This window comes from Microtus ochrogaster, chromosome 7 (assembly GCF_000317375.1).
Source record: "Microtus ochrogaster isolate Prairie Vole_2 chromosome 7, MicOch1.0, whole genome shotgun sequence".
NCBI lineage: Eukaryota > Metazoa > Chordata > Mammalia > Rodentia > Cricetidae > Microtus > Microtus ochrogaster.
In genome coordinates, this window is record NC_022014.1 from 35,835,534 (window position 1) to 35,860,608 (window position 25,075).

The 25,075-nt window shown below is 42.5% G+C and overlaps 1 protein-coding gene and 1 non-coding gene across 3 annotated transcripts; both read left to right on the forward strand.

Annotated features, from left to right (window-relative positions):
* The first annotated feature begins 263 nt into the window (after window positions 1–263).
* Znf286a (zinc finger protein 286A) lies at window positions 264–11,655 on the forward strand. Of its 2 annotated transcripts, none has more exons than XM_013347454.2 (5): window positions 264–342; window positions 689–1,786; window positions 5,347–5,461; window positions 6,495–6,587; window positions 10,266–11,655. In XM_013347454.2, exons 2-5 carry the CDS (start codon window positions 1,610–1,612, stop codon window positions 11,513–11,515), a joined length of 1,635 nt encoding a protein of 544 aa, XP_013202908.1. In that variant the 5' UTR covers window positions 264–342; window positions 689–1,609; the 3' UTR covers window positions 11,516–11,655. The 2 variants fall into 2 exon arrangements, with proteins under 2 accessions (XP_013202908.1, XP_026636455.1); XM_026780654.1 differs by lacking the exon at window positions 264–342 and having other exon boundaries at window positions 754–823; window positions 1,701–1,786.
* A 3,490-nt stretch (window positions 11,656–15,145) lies between these two features.
* On the forward strand, window positions 15,146–15,272 carry LOC113456387. Its single transcript, XR_003377209.1, has one exon.
* The last annotated feature ends 9,803 nt before the right edge of the window (window positions 15,273–25,075 follow it).

The following is a 25,075-nucleotide window of genomic DNA, read 5'->3' on the forward strand; positions in this document are numbered from 1 at the left end:
ACTCATGCCTACAGAAAAGAAATTTGGGCTGAAGCTACACAGAGGTAACTGTGCAGACAAGGCGCAAAGACAGCCACCGAGCCCGCGTTTCCCAGGTCCCACTTTCGGGTAACTGTGGAAGCTAACTGCAGACGATGCACCCTTTTCTCTCGCGAGAGAGAGAAATCCCGCCTTGCCGTTGAGCCACGCGTGGTCCCACCTGTCAAGAAACAAGGGGTCTGACTGCGCGCCGGAGCTTCTGGGAGTCGTAGTTTCTGGCCTTGCCCCCGCAGAATGTCACGCATGCGCGACTCGGAGCTAACCCGAGAAGTTCGTAGCCTTTTGTCAGGCCCGGGCTGGGAGGTGAGTTACCTGATGGGGTGCTAAGGTTCTCCGTTTGCCTCGGTGGTGGTCCAGTGGTGGTTCCACGCCAGATGGAACTAGACTTCATAGTTCTTGAGCTTCGTCCCCTCCCCGTTCCACGCGCCGCCGAGATCGCTCCCTGCAGATCCCGGGTGCAGACCGGAGCAGCAGGAGCAGCGGGAGGTGCTGGGCACGAGGCGCGGTTGTCTGTACCCTGTGCCATCCCTCAGGTGCTTGGTCCCCTAAGAACAGCTCCAGACGCCAGGGACAGGCATGCGAGGACCCGATTCAAGATGCTTTCCCTGGTTTCCAGATCCCAACGTAATCTGAGTGATGCTTTCCGCAGAGCCCTCAGAGGGAAGAAGCTCTTCGAGGCTCCGTTGATGCCTAATTGTGCGAACCGGAGACGAGTGAAAGCTTGGGGACATTGAAGAGGTGGTGATTGTGGAGATGGATTTGGTTGAAGTGCCCCAGAAAAGAGGTAGAGTTGCTCATGGATTGTCTTTGCACAGTGGAAAAAAGAAAGTTGAATTCTTCCCTTTGAAGGGAGAGACAACCTTTGCCTCGAGTTAGGTGGCCACTTGTCAACACTGTCTTGAGGATTAGTGGGCTCTGAGAAGCTGCAGCAGTTGGTGTGAGCCCCCATCTACTTAATGGGTGCAGCACAATGGAATGCTCTGGGGACAGTGGGGACATTATCGAACTTTAGGCACAAGTTCTTCGAAATTATTGTCCCATCCTGGTTTCCATCATGGATACAAAAATTCAGCTTTGTAATTGACAAAAATATTTTCCACACCCATTATCCCACTTTATCCACACAATTAACCATACGGTCTCACAGATAACTCAGAATGTGTTTGACAGGCACAGAAGTGTGGGGCTGCCACAACACTACTAGACCAGTGTATCTTGAACTTTATTTAGTCTATGACCTTCTGTGCCAGAATTCCCTTCAAGGGTGCTTTTCGGATTTCGAGATGTCACCTCAAAATCAACCAATCATAATTTAAAGGTGAGACTTAGCAGTCTACATCTTAAGAAAGCTTTAGGAGATTTTTTTTTTTTAAACCATTGCGTCTGCTTCGAAGATTTTAAGTAGATTATGATGGGAACTTACTATTTTAGTTTGTAGACTGGAGAGTTCTGGTTTCTAGGATGTATAGAGCAACTAGATTTAAGCCCAGAGAAGCCAAGTCCCTGGGCACAACCCACCGTACTGTAAAGTAGCAGTTTGTTTAGATCTCTGCAGTCTTTGTTACCAGGGATGGCATGTGGTGTGATGAAGGGAATCTTAGATTGTAGTCTGAGTAGTGAGATGGGTCTCGACCCTGTCACTGCTGCCTGCTTGCCCTTAGCTCTGTCTTCCCAGGACTCCCTCCTTTCCCATGAGAAGAGTGCAGAAGGAGAAGTGGCCGCTCTGAGACTCACAGCCAAGTCCCAGGTGAGTCTCCACGGGTTAAGAGTCAGCTCCATCTTGCGTCTCAGAGCACCGATGCACTCCCCTTTTGATGTGGGATTTCTTTGTCCACAGAGCCCATCTAGAGACCTGAGTTCTAATTCCAAGAGATTAATGGACTCGGTAGGAAACACTTTCTGCTTACTCATAGGTACCTCTCTTCTCCGTCTCCATTGTCTCTCTAAGGCAGGTGGGCCACATTTCTCCCCGCTTCCCCGCTATGCTAATTTCTGTATTTGGTTATGTGGAAAGCTATTTTAAGGGTACAGTACATACATTTCTCTATGGGAAACAGCACACCTGTGAGGTTAAGTGGGGACTTAGGAAACATCTTAAATGCGGAAGTGATTAGAATAATAATATGTACTCGGTTGAAACTGATACTGGAAGAAGAAAGGCTCTGAAGACTTCAAAGCTCAGGGATAGGAAGCGGTCCTCCCTGGGGATGAATCTGGAGCATTAGGGCTAGTTTCCTCCCGCTTTGAAGGAGTAGGTCTCCCGTTTCCTATTATTATTTTGTCCCTCCCACAAAGAGCAAGTGTGTCAAGGGAGAACGATGGGATGGATACACAGTGGGTGGTGGTGACACTGATTACTGCGTTCCTTTTGCATTGTTCTGCAGCCCAGAGATTCCTGTCAGCCTCCGCTGGATGTTAATGCTGTAGAAATGACTTGTGGCCCTTTTTGTACTTTTCTCGACTGCGCTGTGAGTCTCGCAGACTTTACCAACCCAAGAGACTTCAGTGGAGGCTGACATCTTAAACTGGCTTGTGCAAAGAGAGGTCTTTATTGACCAACACAAGTTAAGTAAAGGATTTAGGCCATAACACGGAGAGCCAGCTTGTCCATTTTGTTAACCTTTTCCAAAACTCTATGAGGTTTGCTCTTAAACAGGCTTTTCTTCTGGTGCCCTCATCAAACAGGCATAGGCTTGCATCTTCAAGGTTGAAGGCTAGCTGTTCCCCTAGTGCTGGGATGACTTCTAGCAGTGTATAAGGTCTTTGCCACACCATTGCTGGACTTGCAGAAGAAATTGTGGAGTATACCAGTGCATACATAAGTAGACACATTCCAGCCCTGACTCCAACAGATCAGTTTAAAGACTAGATTAAAGACTGTTATATCATCATGGTGGATTGTCTTTTATGGATATTTTTAAAGACTTTCTTTTTTTAATTTTACTAGATTTTATTTGATGGTAATATTGTGTTCAGATTTGAGTTGGTTAAGTTTTTTTAATCTTTCCTTACTAGGTTTAGAAAATATGTATATTAGTTTTAGCTTAATAAGCAGCACAGAATATACAAATATATAGGTATGATAACTCTCATCCCCAAAGCAGCCCCTCACCTCTTTCTACAGAGAATCTCTGTGTGGTGTTTTTCTATATTTTGCTGAGTTTAGAGTACTGTCCAGAGGACTCGGGGTACACTGTATTTCCTCCATTTCCGTCCCTGTCTCCACCCGTGCAGTGTTCTGGTTAACCTACTCTGTAAATGGGATTTACAGCTCTTAACAATATTAATAGCTTTTAGCAAGATCCTTTTATAAGGAATTCTGCTCCCCCACAGTCAGCATGCAGTGCTGGTTTTTCTGCTGAGCTTTTCCTGTCTTACATATAATTGTTTTCATTTTTGCTGTTGCTTTGTTTTGTTTTGTTTTTCCATTGAACTGACGAGCGGTTAATTTCCACTGAATGTTGAGCTCTGTGTACCTAGATTCTGGGATCAAGGTCACTTTTTTTATGAAGTCTTTTCTATTTTGTGGCTGTTTGGGGGGTTGGATTTGCCTGTTATTTCCTTTTCAAACATGATTCCTTTATTTCTAAAATCTCGGATTATTTTTTGAAAACTTTACTTTGAGAAAAACCTAGACATAGAAAAGGTTACAAACAACAAGTAACATGGAAATCTCTCATCTCCGGTTCATCCAAGCTCCAGAAGTTAACATTTCACTCTGCATTGATCTCGTTTCTGGAATTGAGACATCAACGTTGCCCTTTCCCAGATTTCCCAGCTGTCTTATTTTTCTGTATATAAAAGTTCTGCTTCTGTCTTTTGATTCTCTTTCTGAGTTTGTTCGTGTTCTTTATTATGATTTGCGTGCTCTTCTCATGTATTTACATATTTCAAAACCACAGGAAACATGTTTAAAATCTAAGACATTTCAGGAGTGCTGTGCATCCCCAGAGTTTCTAGCCATTTAGCATTGGACTTTGCATTTTGTTTCTTTATTTTTTATGCTCCAGTAGAGTTTTACAATTTTCATCAGGCATAGCTTTATTCCTATTTGGGAATTTACTAAAATCTACTTTGTTGGTGTTTGCGAATGCTTCATGGATCTTCTAATAGAAGGTGCCTTGTGTCCAATTAAGCATTTGTTACGCATTCATTTCAGCAAACCTGGAATGTTGTTCCAATTCTCTGTGGCTTCGCTTCAAGGGGCACGCTCAATACCATGTATACCATGTAGCATCACTCTCCCTTTTTTTTTTTTTTTGTAATGTCACTGAGATGTAATCTTATGACATCTTTATAACTACTTTTGAATTACATCTGTAACCTTAATCAGTTTATCACATTTCCTAATTGAATGTCCTTTATCTTGAATTAATTGCAAATTTAGCTGGATTTGCTGTTCCCTGCCAGGTTTTTTTTTTTTTTCATTCTTTGACCTCTCTGTTTGCAACTTCTGTATTGTAATTCTTCGGAAGATTATGCCATGTTTTGTGTTTATTAAAGACATAGGGGAAGTGTGCAGATAATCCTTTTTTCCTCAGTGCTTATAGCCTATTTTTGACAGGAGAATGGTAGTCTCCCAGTGGTGCAAGCGGTCTTGTTTCTGCTGAGTCTCACGGTGTGCCTGGTATTCAGTGAAAGTGCACAGACTGTTTGGGATCTAAGCACCCTTAGAAAGCCCCTCAGTTGTCTCAATGAGTATATCTTGTCCATCTGCACTATGTCCATCAGGAACAGAATGAAAGGAAGGGGCTCTGTTTAGTCAGCGTTCTCTAGAAGAACAGAACTGATAGAGTGAATATATATATATAAGGGGGATTTGTTAGCGCGGCTTACAGACTGGTCCAGCTAGTCCAACAATGGCTTCCTCCTGACAGAAAGTCCAAGAATCCAGTAGTTCTTCAGTCCGTGAGGGTTGACGTCTCGGCTGGTCTTCAGTAGATGTCAGGATCCCAAAGAAGTGGGCTCTACGGCCAGTGAAGGAGAGCCTCAGCAGCAGGCCGTAGAACTTGTCAGTGAGAAAGACGACAAGCAGGCGAGAAGCAAAAGCTCCCTTCTCCCTTGTTCTTAGATCAGCTGCCACCAGAAAGCGTGGTCCAGATTTAGGGTGGATCTTCTGACCTGAAGAGATCTGGACTTAAGGTGGGGCTTCCTACATCACATGATCCAGTTAAGGAAGAATCCCTGACAGGTGTGCCCAGCTACTTGGGTTTATAGTTAACTCTAGATGTAGTCAAGCTGAAAAGCAAGGAGAGCCATCACAGGTATCAACCACAAGGTGATGAACAAAGTCTGTTTGTGTCTTAGGAAACCATGACATTCAAGGATGTGGCCATGGACTTTACACCAGAGGAGTGGGGGAAACTGGATCCTGCCCACAGGGACGTGATGCTGGAGAACTACAGGAACCTGGTCTCGCTTTGTAAGAACAGCTTCTTCCCGTGGTTGTGAAATCCGCTCATGGGGCTGACATGACTTCGTGAAAATGAAATGCTTTTGTTAACCTCCAGCTTTCATTTAGAAGTCATAAAGTATTTCTTTTTGGCACAGAGGAAGAACGTGTATTGTTTTGCTGGAGGCTGAGGATTGAATCTGAGCCTTGCGTAGGCTGAGCATGCACTGCCACTGAGCTCTGTCCCACCCCCTTCCTGTCCTAGGTCCTTGGTGAGATGTTTAGGCTTCTTATTTATCAAGATTCAGTGGCAGCCTAATGTACACTGGCTTCACTGGGAGGAACTTACGGAAACAAAGGTGTCAGTGGAATTTGATTTGTTTGTTTGCTTAAAGTCAACTAGCTTGTCTTTGACGTTGTATCTATTAATTTAGGATACCCCTATATGGCCAAGATGGCATCAGCAGCTCGGGGCGGGGGAAGGTTAGGTTATTCTTCCAGTTAGAGAGCTGAGCAAAGATATACTTTTATTTTGAAAATCCAACTAACGGGCATATATCCATCAGATAAACAGCACAGGGCAAAGAGGAGGTGCTTGTGGCCCATTTTGAATTGCAGGCTGTGGTGGCCAATGTCAAACCCTATGTACTAAATCAAAATTTTAGTAATTGAAAAAGAAAGAAAAAACTATTAAAAGATAAAAACTCTAGTTCAACAGCCACAATTTTAGGGTGCTGCTAAAGTCCCATATTATACATATTCTTTTCTGAAGTGAAGATTAGTCTGCAGTGTTATCTGTGACCCCCACAAACAATAAGAAAATTGAGAGACTTTCTGTTCCTTTACCACAGACAAATTTGTCTTTATAAATGCAGTTTAACTTTGCACCAGCCTTAGACTCTTGCAGATATTCTAAGCCCCGCTGAGAGGTCCTTCCTCCCTCACTCCAGATGCGGCGTCTTGTCCAGATGAAGGCATGGAACTAAATTCCAGCAGAGATTTCCATACCCACCATATTTCATTCACTATACTCTCTCCCTCTCCTCTTCTTTTTAATAAACAGGGCTTCCCGTTTCCAAGCCTGATAACTATAATTTGGATGATGGAAAAGAACTATTGAAGCTTGAGAAAAAACCTCCCAAAGGCTGTCACTCAGGTAGGTGAGCCCCACGGGGCGCTTCAGTCCCGCAGAAGAGCAACGGAATAGCACTTTGCCGAGCTCGAGAGTGAGTATTAGAGAAGCCTACGCACCTTGATTTTCAAATATTTTAAAGTTTGTAGCTTTTAAATATGTAAGCCAAAATAAAATAATACAGCCACCACCAAAATTAAAACTGTTTTCACTTTCCACTCCTTCTTTCCTTTTTATTGCAACAGTAAAATACATAAAAGCATTATAATGTTTATGTGAATTTTTACAAGTTGAACACATTCGTGTAAGTACTGCCTAGATCAAGAAAGCACTAATCCGAGAAGCGCCCTGTGCCCATTGTGCAGTCACCGCTCTCCCACAGGTAGCCTTATCCCCACGTGTAACACCATAGTTAGTTTTGATTATTGTGGGACCTTATTTAAATGCAGTCACGGTATATTCTTTTGAGATGGGCTTCCTTCTCTGAGCTTTCACAGTGAGATCCATCCATGGTGCTGAGATTAGCTTGTTCTCAGTGCTGTGTAGCCCTTTATTATTGCAGTATCCCAGTTTGCCCATTCTTCTAAAGACAGCTATTTGGATAGTGTGCAGTTCCGGTTGCATGAATACTGCTCCTGTATACATTCTTTCACATGTCTTTTTATGAACACATATATGTGTTTTGGTGTGTGTGTGTGTGTGTGATATAGATATTGCCAAAGAGGTTTTACAAAAATATTTCCAGTTATATTTCCGTTGAGAGAAGTTACAACCTCTAGTTTTTCCATGCACTTCCAACACTTAATATTATCTGTATTTACTCTAGCCATTCCTATGGCTATGTGATGTCTTTTGCTTTTTAAGAAATAAAAATTTTAGAGATTCAGATAAAGTCCTCTCATTGTCTCATTTTCTAGAAGTAACCACTTTGTCTTGAAGTTGGCGTGACTCTTCTTGTATTTGCATGTACAGGCATATGTATGCACACACGCATGAACATTAAAATGTGTATATTTTTACAATTTTCTTTCTGTAATCTATTTGGAAGCTCCAGCATTTCATTTTGTTAACAATCTATATTAGTATGTCATGAGTTGTATATATTTCTTTTAAGTAGTTTGGCGTAGGTGCGACGTGTGAATAAACTGGGCAGTTAGTTTCTCCCTTTGGCCCTTGCAGAGTTGCATGACCGTTATTCCTCGTGTTCCTATTGAGAGCTGACGTTAAAGTAGATGACTGGACGGAGATATGTGGGTCTTAGTGTCACCTGCTAGTTTTATTAGATTTGTTAAGGTCCTTCCCCATCTTATCCACAGTTGACTTTGTAGTTCTTGTCCATCATAGATAGATAGATAGATAGATAGATAGATAGATAGATAGATAGATAGATAGATAGATAGATAGATAGATAGATAGATAGATAGATAGATAGATAGATGATAGATAGATAGATAGATAGATAGATACTTCGTATTTTTTAATTTGCATTTCTATGAGGACTAAATATGAGCCTCATGAGCATTTGAGATTCTTGCCTATTCAAGCTTCCTTCATTTGTTGCAGCTCTTTGTATATTTTAGATTCTAATATATGATAGCAGAAGTGTTACAAATGAGGAGGAATTGATTCTTCCACTTTGGGGCCTTCTTAATAAGCCCCAAATTTAGGATATTAGACTTCTAAATTTTAAGGTCAGATTTACTGATTTCTATTTTTCAGTTATGGGGTTGGAGCCCAAAGCCTTGTGGAGGCTAGGCCAGCATCATCTTAGGGGCTAGAACAATGGCTCAGCAGCTGAAGCAGGTACTGCTCTTGTTGAGGACCTGGGCAGAATTCTCAACACCCATCAAGCAGCTTGCAACCGCCTATAACTCCAGCTCCAGGGGATCAAAAGCCTCTGGCCACTGTGGGCATCCAACTCACACATACACGCCCACATATAAACACACATACATAATTAAAGATAATTTTTTAAGACATTTATTTTTACTTTATGTGTATGAGTGTAGGCCGGAGCCTCCTGTGGGTGTTGGGAACTGAACCTGGGTCTTCTATCACAGCAGCAAGTGCCCTTAACCACTAAGTTCTCTCCAGCCCAGCGCTTACTAAATTTTTGTTTTATAGACAGGGTTTCTATGTGTCATAGTTCTGGCTGTCTTAGAACTCACTTCGTAGACCAGGTTGGCCTTGGACTCACAGAGATCCGCCTACCTCTGCCTCCGTGAGTGCTGGGATTAAAAGCGTGCACCACCACACCTGGCTAAGTTCTCACTAATTTTAAGTTTGCTTTTCGTGGCTTGTTTTGTCATACCAGTGTCAGAAAGATGATCAGAATTTTATTACAAAATAATCAAGTTTTATTGTGCAGGTATTTATTTTTATAAATGATGTGAAGTGGATCTTTTTCATGCTCACAGCCTATAACCCAGCATCATTGATTGAGTAATCATTTATCAGGGATTTGTAATGCTACCTTTTGGTAAACCTGACTGCAGTCGGACGTTCCTTTGAGCCACCAGCTCACAAATAATGACATGGAGACTTATTATTAATTATGAAAGCTTGGCCTTAGCTTAGGCTTGTACCCAATTAATGCTTATGACTTAAATTAACCTGTTTTATTAATCGACATTCTGCCATGTGGCTCTGTTACTTCCCTGCTGTACCATACATCCAGCTTCTTCAGTGTCCTGCTGGCATCTCTTTCGTGCTGAGATCCATCCCAGCATTCCTCTCTCTCCCAGGAAATCCCACCTATTCTCTCGCCGAACTACTGGCCATTCCGCTCGTTATTAAACCAATCGCCGTGGCACATTGTTGGGAGCTCTGAACCCCCAGATTCTGAATTTCTTGTAAACAACTTGTTTTTCGCTGATCTGAGTGCCTACAGCTCCTCTGAGCGTGAAACCCTCAGGAGTTCCTGATGGCAGAGGAATGGTTTCTGGTGCGTTTGGCTGGGGCGTGGCTATCCCTATATAAGCAGCCCCTGGACACAATAAAGGGGGCATTCTTGGGGCATTCCTGTTTCAAGGATGACCCACATCCCTGTCTCTCTGTGTGTGTTTGTGTGTCTCAAATCTCCAGCCCCTTGCCCGGTTCACTAACTGTATGGCGGCACATTGCGCGCAGACAGGCGTCGTGTGCTACAACACACCTTCACACAGTGTAAAGGAATATTCTGCAACACCCAGTTCCCTTATATATGTTTGAATTTCTTTCTAGGCTCATTTGTCAGTATGGTCCAGTACCACACTGTTCTAATCACTCTACTGAATAGTGTTTATTATAGCATAGTATTAAACTATTATGCTACGTATCATTAGATGGATATGTATTTAACTATACATATCTTTGTATGTGTTTTCCTAGATGTTGTGATAGAAGGTATTCTATAACATGTGGTTTTTACTCTCCATATCTAATATACTCATTGTCTGCTCCTTACAGACACATTTGTCATCATTTTCCCTCTTATATTTCTGATCAACTTTCCCCCATCTGATTCTCATGGATAAAGTCTATTAATTTTTATATTTATTTCCTTCAGTTTCCTTCTTTTTCAAAAACCATTCAATAAGAGAGTCAGCTCTACTAATTCCACACAAGCATCCTTTCGTCTTCATTAATTCTTACCTGTTATAGAACTGTGTTTTTGTTAAGCCCAGAAAACACAGAACATTTGCATTTGCAATGTCTTTTCAGATGTGGGAATTAGACCTGAGAGCAAGGATTCAACTTCAGTGCAAGAGTTTTCCACAGAAGAATCAAGCCAGGTTACAAGAGCAGAAAAGCGGACAGGAAATCCCGTTTCTGACTGCACCTTGGAAACGGCTCATGATGGAGAACACTGGCTAGAGCGTCAGCAAGGGAGCCGGGAAAAGGACTTAGGACAAATGTTCACTCACCTGAACTCACTTCCTGTGGAGAAGCGTCGCAAACAGGATATCTGTTGGGAAAATGACAGTCAGAAGTCTCTCCTGATGACCGAGGAGAGAGTTCCCAAAGGGCCCTATGACTTTCAGACACTTGGGAAAAGACTGAAGCAGAAATCAGGCTTACTGACAAAGCAGAGAGCTCCTAAGGAGAAAAAGCCTCATAAGTGCGGTGACTGTGGTGAGCTCTTCACATACCACTCCGTCCTCATTCGACACCAGCGCGTTCACACTGGGGAGAAACCCTACACCTGCAGTGAGTGTGCCAAGTCCTTTAGCCACAGAGCCAATCTAACTAAGCACCAGAGAACTCACACCAGAATTCTCTTCGAGTGCCGTGAATGTAAGAAAACCTTCCTGGAAAGCTCATCCCTCGCTGTCCATCAGCGAGTGCACGTTGGAGAGAGACCGTACGAGTGCAGCGAGTGCGGGAAAGGTTTTAACCGGAGCACACACCTCGCCCAGCATCAGCTGATTCACACTGGGGTGAAGCCCTATGAATGTAACGAATGCGATAAAGCTTTCATTCATTCGTCAGCACTCATCAAACATCAAAGAACTCATACTGGAGAGAAGCCCTATAAGTGTCAGGAGTGTGGGAAAGCCTTTAGTCATTGCTCCTCCCTTACGAAGCACCAGAGAGTTCACACCGGAGAAAAGCCCTACGAGTGTAGCGAGTGTGGGAAAACCTTCAGTCAGAGCACGCACCTCGTTCAGCACCAGAGAATTCACACGGGGGAGAAGCCCTATGAATGTCATGAGTGTGGGAAAACCTTTAGCCGGAGCTCAAATTTTGCCAAGCATCAAAGAATTCATGTTGGAAAGAAGCCCTACAAGTGCGGAGAGTGCGGGAAAGCCTTCATTCATTCGTCGGCTCTGATTCAGCACCAGAGAACTCACACCGCAGAGAGACCTTTTAGATGTAACGAATGTGGGAAGAACTTTAAGTGCAGTTCATCCCTCATCCGACATCAAAGACTTCACACTGAAGAGCAACCCGGAAAACTTACTGACTGTTAAGAGATGTAAGATGGCTTTATCACTGCGTTTAATATTTGAATATTTAAGTGGAAGGTCCATCATAGGACCCTTGGGAGCTTTTGTATATGTAAGTGATTTCACTCGTCCAGTATATAAGTTTGAACAACAGATAATGAAAACCTCTGGATCTGGGTCTCAAAATTTTTTATTCCCAGTTTTCCAAATACCCAATATTTTTAAAATTCTGGCTATAGATCTCAAATTTTTTATTTCCAAAATTTCAAATACCCTGTTCTTTTTTGATTCAAGAAATGTTTGGGAGACAGTAGTGATGTGGTTTTTAGTAAGAGCAGGGCCTGCTGGAGCCTTTCATTTTTTTGTAGGTTAGGCTTGAGACTTAACAGCCTTATCCTTGGGAAGACACAGTCATTGCTCTGAACTCAGACAGACACATGCTATTATTTTCTTAGAGAGTAATTTCTGTGTTAGAAAGGAAAGGTTGAGAGGTGAAAGTTGCTTAGGATTCCACCCCTACAAAGTGCTGTCTAATTTGATGAACATAACTAACATGTATTTATAATCGGTTCTAAGTTAGGTTTACATGAAGAATATTGGTCATTGATTCTCATGAATCACACTGTTATCCCTTTGTTTTGAAGATTCATTTTCTAGTTCCCTTGGAGTTAGCCTAAAGTACTTAATGGATCAGAGTCTTCACTTTTGTTTGCCAGGGTCCTCTCTGCCCATCTTGGCACTGATGGAGCACTCGGGTTTTATAATCAGATCATCAGGGAGAGTTCATTCCTCTACATTATTTAGCTTGCTGTGAACTATGCTCTGTCACTTTTAGAAAACTCCCTAAGTGTATTGTAATTTGGATATATCTGGAAAGTCGATAGGGGTCAGTGCATTATTTTATTTGGGGTCCCAGTCAAGAAGAGAGCTGAAGGAACTATGAGGCACCATGGCATACTTTCCTGTCAAGTATGGGAAAAGCTCACAGGACAAGCCTGAAGTGTCTTACCTGAAGATAAACATCTTTCTTCCTTCTGTTTATCTGGATTTCATGTTTTACTCACATTATTTTGTTATTCTTCCATACATTGGTTGGTCTTTATTCCTGACCTCCTAAGTAAACATGGCATGAAATCATATTGATGTGTTAGTGTGACAGAGATGATCAGAAGCCAGTGAGAGGGTGGGAAACAAACAAAAGCTCAAATAAGTGTTTAGTAAAACAATAACACAATGTCATTTTTTCATTATTCTATTCTGTATTGCAAGTTATATAAAAAGAAAATATAAAAAAATAGGAAAAAAATAGCCACCGTTTTTTAGTGTCTCATCTCTTGGGTCCTACTCTTCAGGTTCATGCTCTTGCCTCCCCACTGTGATGCATTCACCACACTTTGCATATTATGACTAAGAGAAGCTAGGGGCTACTTTAAAGAAGGGTGTAGCGGAAAGAACTGTCTGATGGGTGAATGGAGTATAAATTCGGTAGTGACGGAAATCACAAGAAGTTGGGGAAAGGGCTCTTCATAAAGACGTTTTGGAATGAACAGAAACTCACTTGAGGAGGGTAAGTTGGGTGGAAAGGCTTAGTGTCTGTCTTAGGGTTTCTATTGCTGTGATAAAACACCAAGAACCAAAAGCAGCTTAGGGAGGAAAGGGTTTATTTGGCTTTCACTTCCACATCATAGTAGTATCACTGAAGGAAGTCAGGACAGGAACTCAAAAACAGCAGGATCCTGGAGGCAGGAGCTGATGCAGTTGTCATGGAGGGGGATGCTTCCTGGCTTGCTCTCATGGCTGAAGGCGGATCGAATTAATACAGGCCAATTGGTATAAAATAAAAGCTACTTTAATATAAATAGCACACTCACGCAACCGAAGTTCCCGCGATGCCCAGAAATAGGAGACAGGAAGAAGGGGTTACCAGCGTTTGTGCACCCCAATTTATAGACAGGGAGCAGGCCGTCCCGCCCCCAAAGGGCGGGCTCTCTCTACACATGGCTTTGCTCAACCTGCTTTCTTATAGAACCCAGAACCTCCTGTCCAGGGATGGCACCACCCACAGAGAGCTGTGCCCTCCCCATCAGTCACTAATTAAGAAACTGTCTTACAGCTGGATCTTATGGAGGCCTTTTCTCAGTTGAGGTTCCCTCCTTTCAGACGACCCTAACTTGTGTCAAGTTGACATAAAACCAGCCAGTGCAGGGTCTGACTAGTGAAATAAGACCAATGTGGGCTTTTCAAAGTTGAGTCTGATTTCTCCCATTCTCATTTAGCAAGTATGTGATGATCTCAAAAGCCTATATTATGTAAATAATAAGATGACAGCACTTATAAAGGGCCTAGTACACATTAAGTAACTAGACAACCCCACCACCATGTCCTCCCACTTGCTCATGTGTGCTATCAAGCATTTTCATTCTTTATTTACATAAACACAACTTATTACATATTTTAAATACATGTTTTAATGAAGTGGCTGTGTATCAGTCAGAACGAATTGCTTAAGGACATCGCATCACTCTTGGTTCACTGACTTAGGTGTGTCCATACTGCTCTCTGGCCCATCTGAATGGTGCTTCAATAGCTCTGGCTTTGCTTCCATTGCTTCCATTCTTACAGAAACCACCTTCTTCCCTTTTGAATATCATTAAGCGGACTCCATCTTATGGTTCCATGGGCTTGAATGTGCAGCTTAAATCACTCTTAGGGGGTTGCTTTAAGTTAGTTCCTTGGGGAACTCTGGTCCTTCATATTTCAGTGTTTGCCCCTTTTATGCCTTATATTCATTCTTAAGACATATTTGTATTCGAATATGAATCCTGGAAGTTTTATTTATTTCATTTTCAATGTCTTGATACTTATATACTGAATTCGACTGTTCTATTGGCCTGTCGATAAACATGCTGTTTGTATATGTATCATCAGAAGCTTGTATATGATATTTTAAAGTTTATTTTAAAATGTAAAGAAAGGCCAAACATAAACATTTCCATATCATTCAAGAAGCCAGCTACATTTGCAATTGTTTATTTGACCTTCACAACTTCTGGAGGCATCAAGTCAGGATAGCCCTCAGGAAGCCATATGTCTGCCAGAAGATCGTGGGGTAAGGGAAAGGAGTTTCTACCAAATAGTACTTGATTCCTCAGGCCAGATACAGTACCACTCACTTAGAGTGAGTAAGGAAAGGAGAGAGGAGTTTTCTGGGAGCCATAGCTACAGTAGGTTTTACATGGTAAAAAACAGTTTAGGGGATCAGGCGATCAATGGCTGAGTCAGTAAGCCTGAGGACCTGACGTCAGGCCCAGCACTCAAACACGTAAAATGTCAAGTATGACAGTATACCCATGTCACCCCAGTGCTGGGGAGACAGAGGTTGGATGGTTTCTGGGGGTTGTTGGCTAGCCAGCCTACCCAAATCAGTGAACTCCAGGTTCAGCAAGAGAAAGCCTATCTCAAAAAATAAGGTGGAGAATGACCGAGGAGGACACTTGGCATTGCTCTCTGGCCACCAGCACACATGGATACGTGCCCACACATGTGCATGAACACACCCAAGGTTTAGTGTCATGGTTTTAATTACATCTAACTTGAGGAAGCTAATGTCACCAATTCAGAATATAAAACTTATTGATAAAACTACCAGCTGTAACTGGAAGGCCAGGAAGGCTTAGTCTGGTGAAGCAGGACTTGGCTGATACACTCTTTCTAGACAAACGGGTGGAAAGAGCTGCCGATACTGGAGAAAACCACAGGGGTGACTTACAACCCAACATCTTCCAGCACTCTCTGTGCTCTTCTTTTTAAATTAAACATCAGTTGAAGAGAAGTGGGTATGCTTATGCCAAATTGTAAAAAAAAAAAAAACTGTACAAATTTGTCAGATAACTAGTCTTTCAGAGTTATTTTTTCATATGTATTTTTCACTTTTAACAAAACAGAAATTCTCAAGGTGGGAGCTCTATGTCCATGTTTTCTCATTTTCTCTTCTGTCTTAGACTCTATTGCTGTGATAAAACATGACCAAAAGCAACGTGGAGAAGAAAGGGTTTATTTCAGCCTTAGTGTACCTATCACACTCTATCACAAAGAGATATCAGATCAGGAACTCAAAGAAGGAACCTGAAGGCAGGAACTGATGCAGAGCCCATGGAGTAGCACAGCTTACTGGCTTGCTCCCCATGCTTTCTTTGCTCAGCCTTCTTGCTCCTGCTGTTCAGGACCACCCACTCCGGTGCGACACCACTCCCTGTGGGGTGGGCCCAATAATCATTAATCAAGAAAATGTCCCACAGACCACTCTGGAGGCATTTTCTCCGTTGCGTTTCCCTCCTCCCAATGACAGGAGCCTGCATCAAGTTGACATTAAAATTAGCCACAATACTTTTATTTAATTCCTTTAAGGATTCACCTGGATCATTTGGTGCCCAGAGCCACAGGAGCCACCCTTACCATAAGTTTTATTGGCAAGATGTGGAGAGCGTCTATTCCCCTGTGGTCATATATGTAACATGGTGTTTATGGGCTTCTGTATCATTTGATTGCTGCTGTCAAGTAATTAGATATTTTCATCATATAATTGTCTTTATTCTGAGATAATCTGCCTTAAGATTATGCTGATTTATATCCATCCACTTGGGACTCAGCCTTTTGGTGTGGGTCCAGGATCCCCATAGTTTTTCCCTGCGGCCCCTTTCAGCTTTTCCTACAGGCCCATCGCCATTCCTATGTGACTGTCACTGAACTGCAGAATCACACTCTGCCAGGGACCCACAATTGCCGGGGACCCAGGGGGGTTACCCTTTATCATCCTTCCTCTTCTCCATTCTGGTCTCTCTGGACTCAGCGTTCTCCCTGCCTGCAGTCTGCCCACCTGGGCGCCTCTTCCTAGCTCCATCCCCTTGCAAGTGTGGTTCCATAAATCAACATTACCCACAATAGAAACAGACTAAAATACAAAATCACGTGATCATCTCATTAGATGCAGAAACGGCCTTGACAAAATCCAACATCCCGTCATGATTGAAAGTCCTGAAGAGACTGGGAATCCAAGGGATGTACTTCAGCATAATAAAGTCCATTTACAGCAAGCTCAAAGCCAACGTCATCCTCAACAGAAATTCAAAAGATTTTCACTGAAATCAGGAACAAGACAAAGATGTCTGCTCTCTCCGTACCTATTTAATATTACACTTGAAATCTTAGAGAAATAAGACAACTGAAAGAGATCAAGGGGATACAGATAGTAAAGGAATAAATCAAAGTATTTATTTGCAGATGATACGGTTTTATACATTAAAGACTCCACCAGGAAACTTCTAAAGCAATAAACAGTTTCAGCAAAGTAGTAGGATACAAAATTAACCACAAAAATCAAGAGCCTTTGTAAATCCTATTTATAAATAACAAAGATACAGAAAAATAAATTAGGAACATAATACCTTTCACAATAGCTTCAAAAAAAATCCTGGTATAACTCTAACCAAGCAAGTGAAAGACTTGTAATATATACTTTAACACATTGAAGAAACAAATTGGAAAACACACTAGAGAATAGAAAGCTCCCACGTTTCATCGATCAGTAGGATTAAGAGTGTGAAAATGACCATCCCACCAAAAGCAATCTACAGTTTCAATGCAATACACATCAAAATCCCAACACAATTCTTCACAGAAACTACAAAAATAATCTTTACCTGCATATTAGGAACACAAAACCCAGGTTATAGGGCTGGAGAGATGGCTCAACAATTAAGAGCACGGGCTGCTCTTCCAAAGGTCCTGAGTTCAATTCCCAGCAACCACATGGTGGCTCACAACCCTCTGTAATGAGATTTGGCGCCCTCTTCTGGCGTGCGGGCATACATGGAGGCAGAATGTTGTATCCATAATAAATAAATCTTTAAAAAAAAAACAGGTTATATTAAACAATACTGAATAAGAACTGTTGATGATCTCACCATCCCTAATTTCAAGCTCTACTATAGAGCTATGCTAATAAAAACCACATGGATATTAGCATAAAGACAGATATGTTGATTGGTGGAATGGAATAGAAGATACAGATATTTCCATACACTTAAAGAAGCTTGATTTTTTTTACAAAGAAGCAAAAATACACAGTGGGGGAAAGGTAGCATCTTCAGAGAGTAGTGCTGGTCAAAGAAGAATTTAAATAGATCTGCAACTGTACTCTGCACAAAAGCAACTACAAATGTCTCAAGAGCCTCAACATAGTACCAAATACCCTGAATCTGGTAGGAGAGAAAGAGGGAATAGGCTTGAACTAACTGGCACAGCAGGAATTTCTGAACAGGATACTGATAATCACAGTCACTAACGGTTAATAAATGGGACCTCATAAAGCTAAAAACAAGTCTGTACAGCAAAGGATAAAATCATCTGAACAAAGAGGTAGCCTGCAGAATTGGAAAAACCTTACCAATTATACATCAGATACTTAGCATTGAGAATATATATTTTTTTAAAAAAAATCAAGCAAATTTTAAAATGGGGTATAGAACTAAACAGTTCTCTAAAGATTGAAACATAAATGGCCGAGTGTGATAGTTTGGATAAGAATGGCCCACCATAGGCTCTTATATTTGAATAGCTGGCCACCAGTTGTTGAAACTGGAAAGGATTAGGAGGTGGGGCCTTGATGAGGGAGGTTTGTCATTGGATTGTGCTTTGAGATTTCATCATTCATGAGATTCTCAGATCTCTCTCTCTCTCTCTCTCCTCTCTCTCTCTCCTCTCTCTGTCTCTCTCTCTCTCTCTCTCTCTCTTTTTCTCTCTCTCTCTTTTTTTTTCTCTCTCTCTCTCCCTCCTACTTGTAGATCAAACAAACTCACAGCTGTTCTCACCACCACCTCTTTGCTCTGCCATCATGCGCTCTAACCCCCAAAACTGTAAACCCACTTTAATATATATCTATATATTACCGTGGTCATGCTGTCTTATCATAATAGCAGTAGAAAGTAATACTAAGAAACAACTTAAAATTTTTAACATTCTTCACAATCAGAGAAAGGCAAATTAAAACTACTTGGAGATTTCATCTTACCCCAGTCAGAATGGCCAAGATCAATTAAACAGATGGCAGCTCATGCCGGTGAGTATGTGGGGAAAATGATCCAGGCGTTGTTATAATAAAGTAAACTCTCTGCTATTGTTTCCTCTATGTCGATTATATTTTCCCCAGTCTTTACTATGAAGGAAAATTCATCTACTCTGAACTATGGGGGCCAGGCTCAAGAGTTTTCAGAGGAGAAGAGTATTAGTGAGTGGCCCAGAGATTGTTCTTGTGATAGTCTGGTAAAGAATGTGACTGTTTTGCCCTTGTCCAAAAAAAATCTGCCTGAGGTTAAACTGAAGAGTTTTGGATTAACAGCATTGGCAAAGGAGATTTCAGAACAGCCTATCTATGTGTCATATGGTTATTGGTGGTTAGTCATATGCAGATCTATGAAAAAGAGCAAGCTGAACAAGAAAAAATACAAAATGAACAGTTTGAGGAGAAAAGAGACACCAGGAAGTCCTGTGTTCAAGGAGATAAACAGATTAAAGTAAAGCCTGATGTTCAATGAAATAAAGGGAGTGGTGACTTCAGAGAAAATTGGTAGAATAAAGAAAACTCAATGCAATGTACATGGGAAGGATTGCCATTTTTAATATCAGAGAAATCATACTAATGAGAAACAATGTAAAACCTATAAATAAGAGTGGAGGATCCAGCCATGACAGGCTCAACAGAGACCACCCAGGCAGCACACAGCAATGCACCATCCGAGGGGAAAGTATCTAACCTTCCAAAGGAAACACCTAACGCTCCAACCATTATAGATAGGATCACCTGATGTCCCCTACCCAGCTCACACCCATCCCCTTTCACCAAGACAGCCTTAGACAATGTCAACCAATCAGGGGTTCTGAGCCTTAGAAATCCCTCACCCCAACCTCTGCTGTGATAAAACCCCACCCTAACTGAGCTCAAGGCTCCTCAATTATGCCAATGCATTGGACACATGGAGAGTCAAGTTTAAGCTTAAATAAAGGCTCTTTGCTTTTACATACAGTCCCCTTGTTGGTTTTTGGGGGACTCTGCAATTTGAGCATAACAAGGAGAAACTTTTTAGTCAACTTGAATCCTTAACATTTAAAACTACACAGTAGAGGAAAAACTATAAATACAATGAAAATTTTAAAAACAAAAACGTAATTGTTTTCTAAGCTCTTCTTTTTTCCTTCAGGGAATTTGTGCCAAAGCGATGCATAGATTATCTGTGAATATGGCCATCTTAACCAACCTCTGAAAACCCATACCAGAAGCCTTTGTATGTCGTGTATGTTGTAAATGATTAAGTCAGACATCAGAACTTACCAAACATCAATGAATTTATACTAGAAAGAAGCCCTCAACAGCAGGGATTATGGGAAAGTTTTCCATAGCTCGCTGTACCAATGAGAAGCCATTCTAGAGAGAGCCACATAAATGTCATGAACCGCGAGGGAACAAATGTCGGCCAAGGGCTGAGCAGGCCTGGGAATCTGAAGGGGAGAGATTTCCAAAGCTCAAAATCCATGGCCTAGGGGAGCATGGAGTCTAAGTTCGGGGCAGGACAGGAGCTGCCTTAGCCCAGCTGAGTCCACCACCAAAGAACAACTCAGGAATCTACGGACACAGCTCTAGAGAAAGGGTAAGGAACCCTAGAATTGAGAAACTGGCCCTACCCATCATCCTCCCACTCCCAATATTGCCCGTGGAACAAAAGCTCTATCCGAACCCTGACAAGAGGGCAGTAGATTTGGAATGTGGAACAGCACCTGGATCCAAGCAACAGAGCACAAGCTAACCAAACCATGGGTGTGGCAGCAGAAGTGAGGCGGAAGGGTCAAGCTAAGAGAGTCTCAGCATCTCTCGCTCTGGCCTTAGCAGGAAGGTGCTATCTGGGTCTTTGGAAGTTTGCGGCAGAACTTGATACAGTATCCCGACACACAAAACTAAGGAGCACACAGTGAGAGCTCTCTCAACGATGAAGCACTGACTGAATCCCCAATACCTTCTCTTTCTCTGTGTGCGCACACATATGTATGTGTTTTACAGAGTGTCCAGCTGGGCTGGCTTTGAACTCCCGGAGACCCATCTGCCTTTGACGCCTAAGTACTGGGATGTATTCTAAGGCGTGCAGCGCAATACCTGTCCTTAAAAACTTCATTTCAATTTTTTTGTTTTGTATATACCTTTCTACATTTTCCATTCTTTTCTCAGTATGTATGCTTTCGCACTTTAAGTGTTGAACTTGTGTCCTCCCCAAGGCTAATAAACAATGTCCTCCCTGTTGTTTCTTTAAGTGTTGGACTTGTGTCCTCCCCAAGGCTAATAAACAATGTCCTCCCTGTTGTTTCTTTCCACCAGCCCCGCATAAGTACTGTCCAGATTCTCAGCTCCTACTCCCTCCCACATTCCCCTGTCAAAACACTGGTATGCCTAGCTCAGGAAAAAAGAAAGAAAAAGCAAACTGTAAACTAAATTTTGGGCAACTGGGTTTCCTGTCTCCAAACCTTATAAGGGACACAGTACAAAAGCATAGTGTTTCCTCTTGCAGTTAACAGTAGGACTCCAGCCAAACTGAGAGTTACTGTGACAACCGGCTTTTCTGATGCACACAAATCCAGGTGAACCCACCAGGGCGACTCACACATCAAACAACAGGAAAGGGGAGGCCTGGAATATGTGTAGCCTGCAACAGTTGTGCAAAACGTAAGAAACAAAAACCATAAGACTCAGCAAGGGCTCTCTGGGGAAATTAAGGCACTTTCAGGATGTGGGGTGGGCTTTGAGAGATTTAGCTTTTCCCCACTTTCTCTTCACTCTCTTGTAATCAGCCAGCTTTGGGCTCTAGCTCCCTTCTGCCCTACCTTCCTCTCCATTATAGAACCTCTCTCTGCAAATGTAAGACAAAATATTTTCACTCTTCCACTGGTTTCTTTTGGTCGTGTGTTTTATCACAGCAACTGCTGCTGGGAGACAGTGTCTTTGGCCAAGAACTCCTTCTGGGGTCATCCACCTCTGATACTGGATTGCTGCCCAACCATTTTTATGAGTCTTAGAAGTACCCCCTTTCTACACATGCAGGGCGCTGTCACTTAAACTTTTCTCTGCTGTCTTTACTGCTTCTCCCGATGTTTTTGCATCTCTAAGATGCTCAGGGGTTAGCATGATGGAAAGAAACCTATTTATAGAGAGTTGGCAGCATCTCTGCAGGCTCACCACAATCCACCTCAGTGTAAGTTGACCTTAGCTACAGAGATACTAAAAAAGAAACATCAGCAAGATCCAATGCAGTGTGTGTAAGCATTAGAGCTCCAGTAGAAAGGGGTCCTGGCAGCCGGAAGCCAAGAAATGTCACAAAGTTACACCGCACAACAAACCTCGCAAAAGAGATTCATTGGGAGGGAAAAACCCAGGAGGGTGGCCGCCTCTGCTTGGGTGATAAACAGCAGCAAACCGACAGAGAGTTTCTTGGGAAGAGGGTGGAGCTTTCCAGAGTGGAGACCGGTGGGATCTCATGTCCATAGATTGGACTTTTCACTCTGTAGGATGGGGGCAGGGTCCAGCAGTTAGGGCAGTTAGAGCATTCTGTGTGTGGAACTTGGCAGTTAGAGATCCTGGGGGGAGGGGCCTGGCCACTCCTGTGCCTCTCTGCTCTCAAACAAAAGCTTGGACATTCACCAGCTCTGTTGGCTTCAGAGGCTTTAAGTTATAGGCTGGCCTCGAGCTCACAGAGATCCACCTGCCTCTGCCTCCCGAGGGCTAGGATTAAAGGCGTGGGCCACCACCGCCTGGCGATAACTCTCTCTTTTTTATTTTTTCAAAACTCACTAGCAATTGTTTTTGGAGTTTCCTCTTGACTCTATCCCTACTATGAAGGGTTGACATTTATTTCCAGGTAAGTCACCTCTCTCCCCTTTTAGAATTACATCTAATTCTACTAGGTATAAGTCAGTTTCTTTCTCAGTAAAATAGAAGAATAGGATCCATGCCAGGCGTGCCTGAACAATGTCTGGCACACCAGCGCTCCACCTCTTCACTAACCATCTTTCAGTATAAAAGGACTAGTGTTTAATCTTCACCATGACTCTCGATTTTTATTTAGGTTTGCCTCATATAAGAAGGGCAAGTTAAAACTTATTTGAATATGAGATTGGGGGGCAACAGGTCACCACCTCTGACTTAAAATTGTAATGCTTCCCTTACAAGAAGTTGAAGCCCCTGAAAATGTCAGTCAGTTCGCTGCTCACAGGGAGACAGGAGAACTGAGAGCATGGAGCATTTGATAGATATAGCAAAGAAAAATGGATTATTTTCCCTCACTCTGGAAACTGATCTAGCAGGAAAGGTGTAAACTTAGGAATTAAAGTGACTTAAAGCCGGTGTATCTGTAAGGCCTTGAGTAGTGGTTTGAATTTTCTAAGCCTTGATTTCCTCATTTGTGGACTGGAACAATAGCGCCCATCAGATTGATTTAAAGATTAGATGAAAATGTGTTTTTAAAGCTGCTTGCACAGTATCTGAGCTACCAGCTATAACTACACTTCAAAATATTATAAACTCCAAAATGGAAAAAAAAGAAAGAAGAGAAAAGAAAAAAGAAAAGAAAAAGTTGGTTTTCCACTGATCTTGCGATCTTCCCTGTAGCCTTCACTGGGCTCGTGCCTGTGTTTCCTTGCTGGGTCCTTATTGAGCTCATCCCCGTGGTCATTCATGGGCTCATCCCTCGTGTGGGGTGCTCCTTGTGTCCCCTCATGAGGTGTTTGTTCCCTGTGTTCCCTTGCAGGGCTCTCGTGTGTTTCCTTGTAGGGGTGCCACAAACTTATATCAGCTTGATGAGTCTGAAATTCCCAAGGCAGGACTGGTGTTCATGGCTTCCTTCTCTTCCCTTCACACCTCTTGGCAGAACAGCCTCCCTTCCAGAAAGCAGATCACAGTGGCAGACATTATGGATGCTGTGTTGTTTGCACTTGGACCTCTGGTAAGTTGGGGTCTTCTGTTCCTGACATGCTGCACTGGCTGAAGAACGTGTGCTGGTCCTGAAATCGTGACGCTTCTCTGCCTCATCCACACGCCTTCAGCTGAGAGCAGAACCAAATTTCTTGACCCATAAAAAGTGGAGCCATCGCAATAAATGTTATAATCTAGCAGATGATTCACTGTATGTTGGGGGCACAAAGGTCCTTGTACCTACGGAGCACTAGGAAATCAGGATGTTAAATACAGAGCCCTCTCCTCAATGGACCACCTCTTTTCCCACCCAGAAGGCTGGGGATGGATATCGTTAATGGCCTGGTAAACATTCTGGAGGTCTGCTCTTTGTGGTGGCAGACCTCCCCCAGAATGTTTATCCCAGGCTCGCCCTCCCTAGACCCCTTATCCTTAGCTCACAGTTAAGCCTATCCTTAGGGGTGATGTACTTTATAGCCTGCTGACCTCTGTCTGTACTATCTCAGAATATCTATACTATTCACTAGATTCTAGGCCTTCTAGCTGTAGAACCCACTCACGTGGTCCCATGTCAAGGGGTTTCTCAGTAGTTTATTGTGCACCTGGAATTGGGGTGAATGGAAACCACTCTCAAATTATCCTGTTTGAAGTATGCTAATGAACCATCTGGCATCAGGTGCCCCACGTCTAATCCAGGTTGGCAGAGCCAATCAGAGCAGGTTCATTCTCACGTCTCTGTGGTTTGCTTCCCTACCTGGACACCTACAGGGCCCTTTCACTCTGCATATGAAATAAAGTCGCAGGATATCTGGTCTTTCAAAAAATCCTGGGCTATTTTTAAATATTATACCAGTCTTGAAATTTTATTTTGGAATGTCTTAGAGGAAATTGATTTTAAGGTAGGAGGATGGAATATTCTTCAATTGACAGGAAATTGGGGGGAGGTATGTATACATACACACACACACACACACACATGCACATGTGTACACATATGTGTGTTCCCCTAACTCACAGGTTCTTCTGCCCATGCTTAGTGATCTCTATTTTCTACCCATTAAGATGTCTCAAGCTTAGTAAATGACATAGAAAGTTGTGTAAGACACGGTGCTTGGCGTCAGGCACTACAGTCTCATTAAGAGAAAACAATAACTAAAAAAGTTATACAATGTGTTTAGGCAAATGGTATATTAAAAGACGGATGCTGTGTAAGGAAAGAAGTGGAATATTGATGCTATCAAAGTTGGTTATGGAAATCTCGTGAGGATCAGTAGATTTAGGTTGCAGTCACAAGTGGAATTTGGGAGTCAGCGTCCACTTGAGAAAATGCTGCCATGAGAAGGGGGTGCAGGGGTGAGGCCCTAGGACGGAAAGAATGGCAGTGCTAGACTTCAGTGGAAAGTTGTAAAAGATAGATCGGAAACTCAGATAAAACTGGATATCTTAGTGTTTCCCTGAAGATGTGTGTGTCCCCAAGTGTGTATGGGATGAGTATTAATGTGGTGGAAACTATTATACCAGTCACTGTGAAGTGGCAACTTGGAAGAAAGGTAATATGGGCAAGTATGGAGTTGTCC

Coding starts and splice junctions, on each gene's coding strand:
- Znf286a (XM_013347454.2), top strand. CDS start 1,610: ATGGCATGTGGTGTGATGAAGGGAATCTTAGATTGTAGTCTGAGTAGT. Junction 5,462..6,494: donor CAGGAACCTGGTCTCGCTTT/GTAAGAACAGCT, acceptor TTTAATAAACAG/GGCTTCCCGTTTCCAAGCCT. Junction 6,588..10,265: donor TCCCAAAGGCTGTCACTCAG/GTAGGTGAGCCC, acceptor ATGTCTTTTCAG/ATGTGGGAATTAGACCTGAG.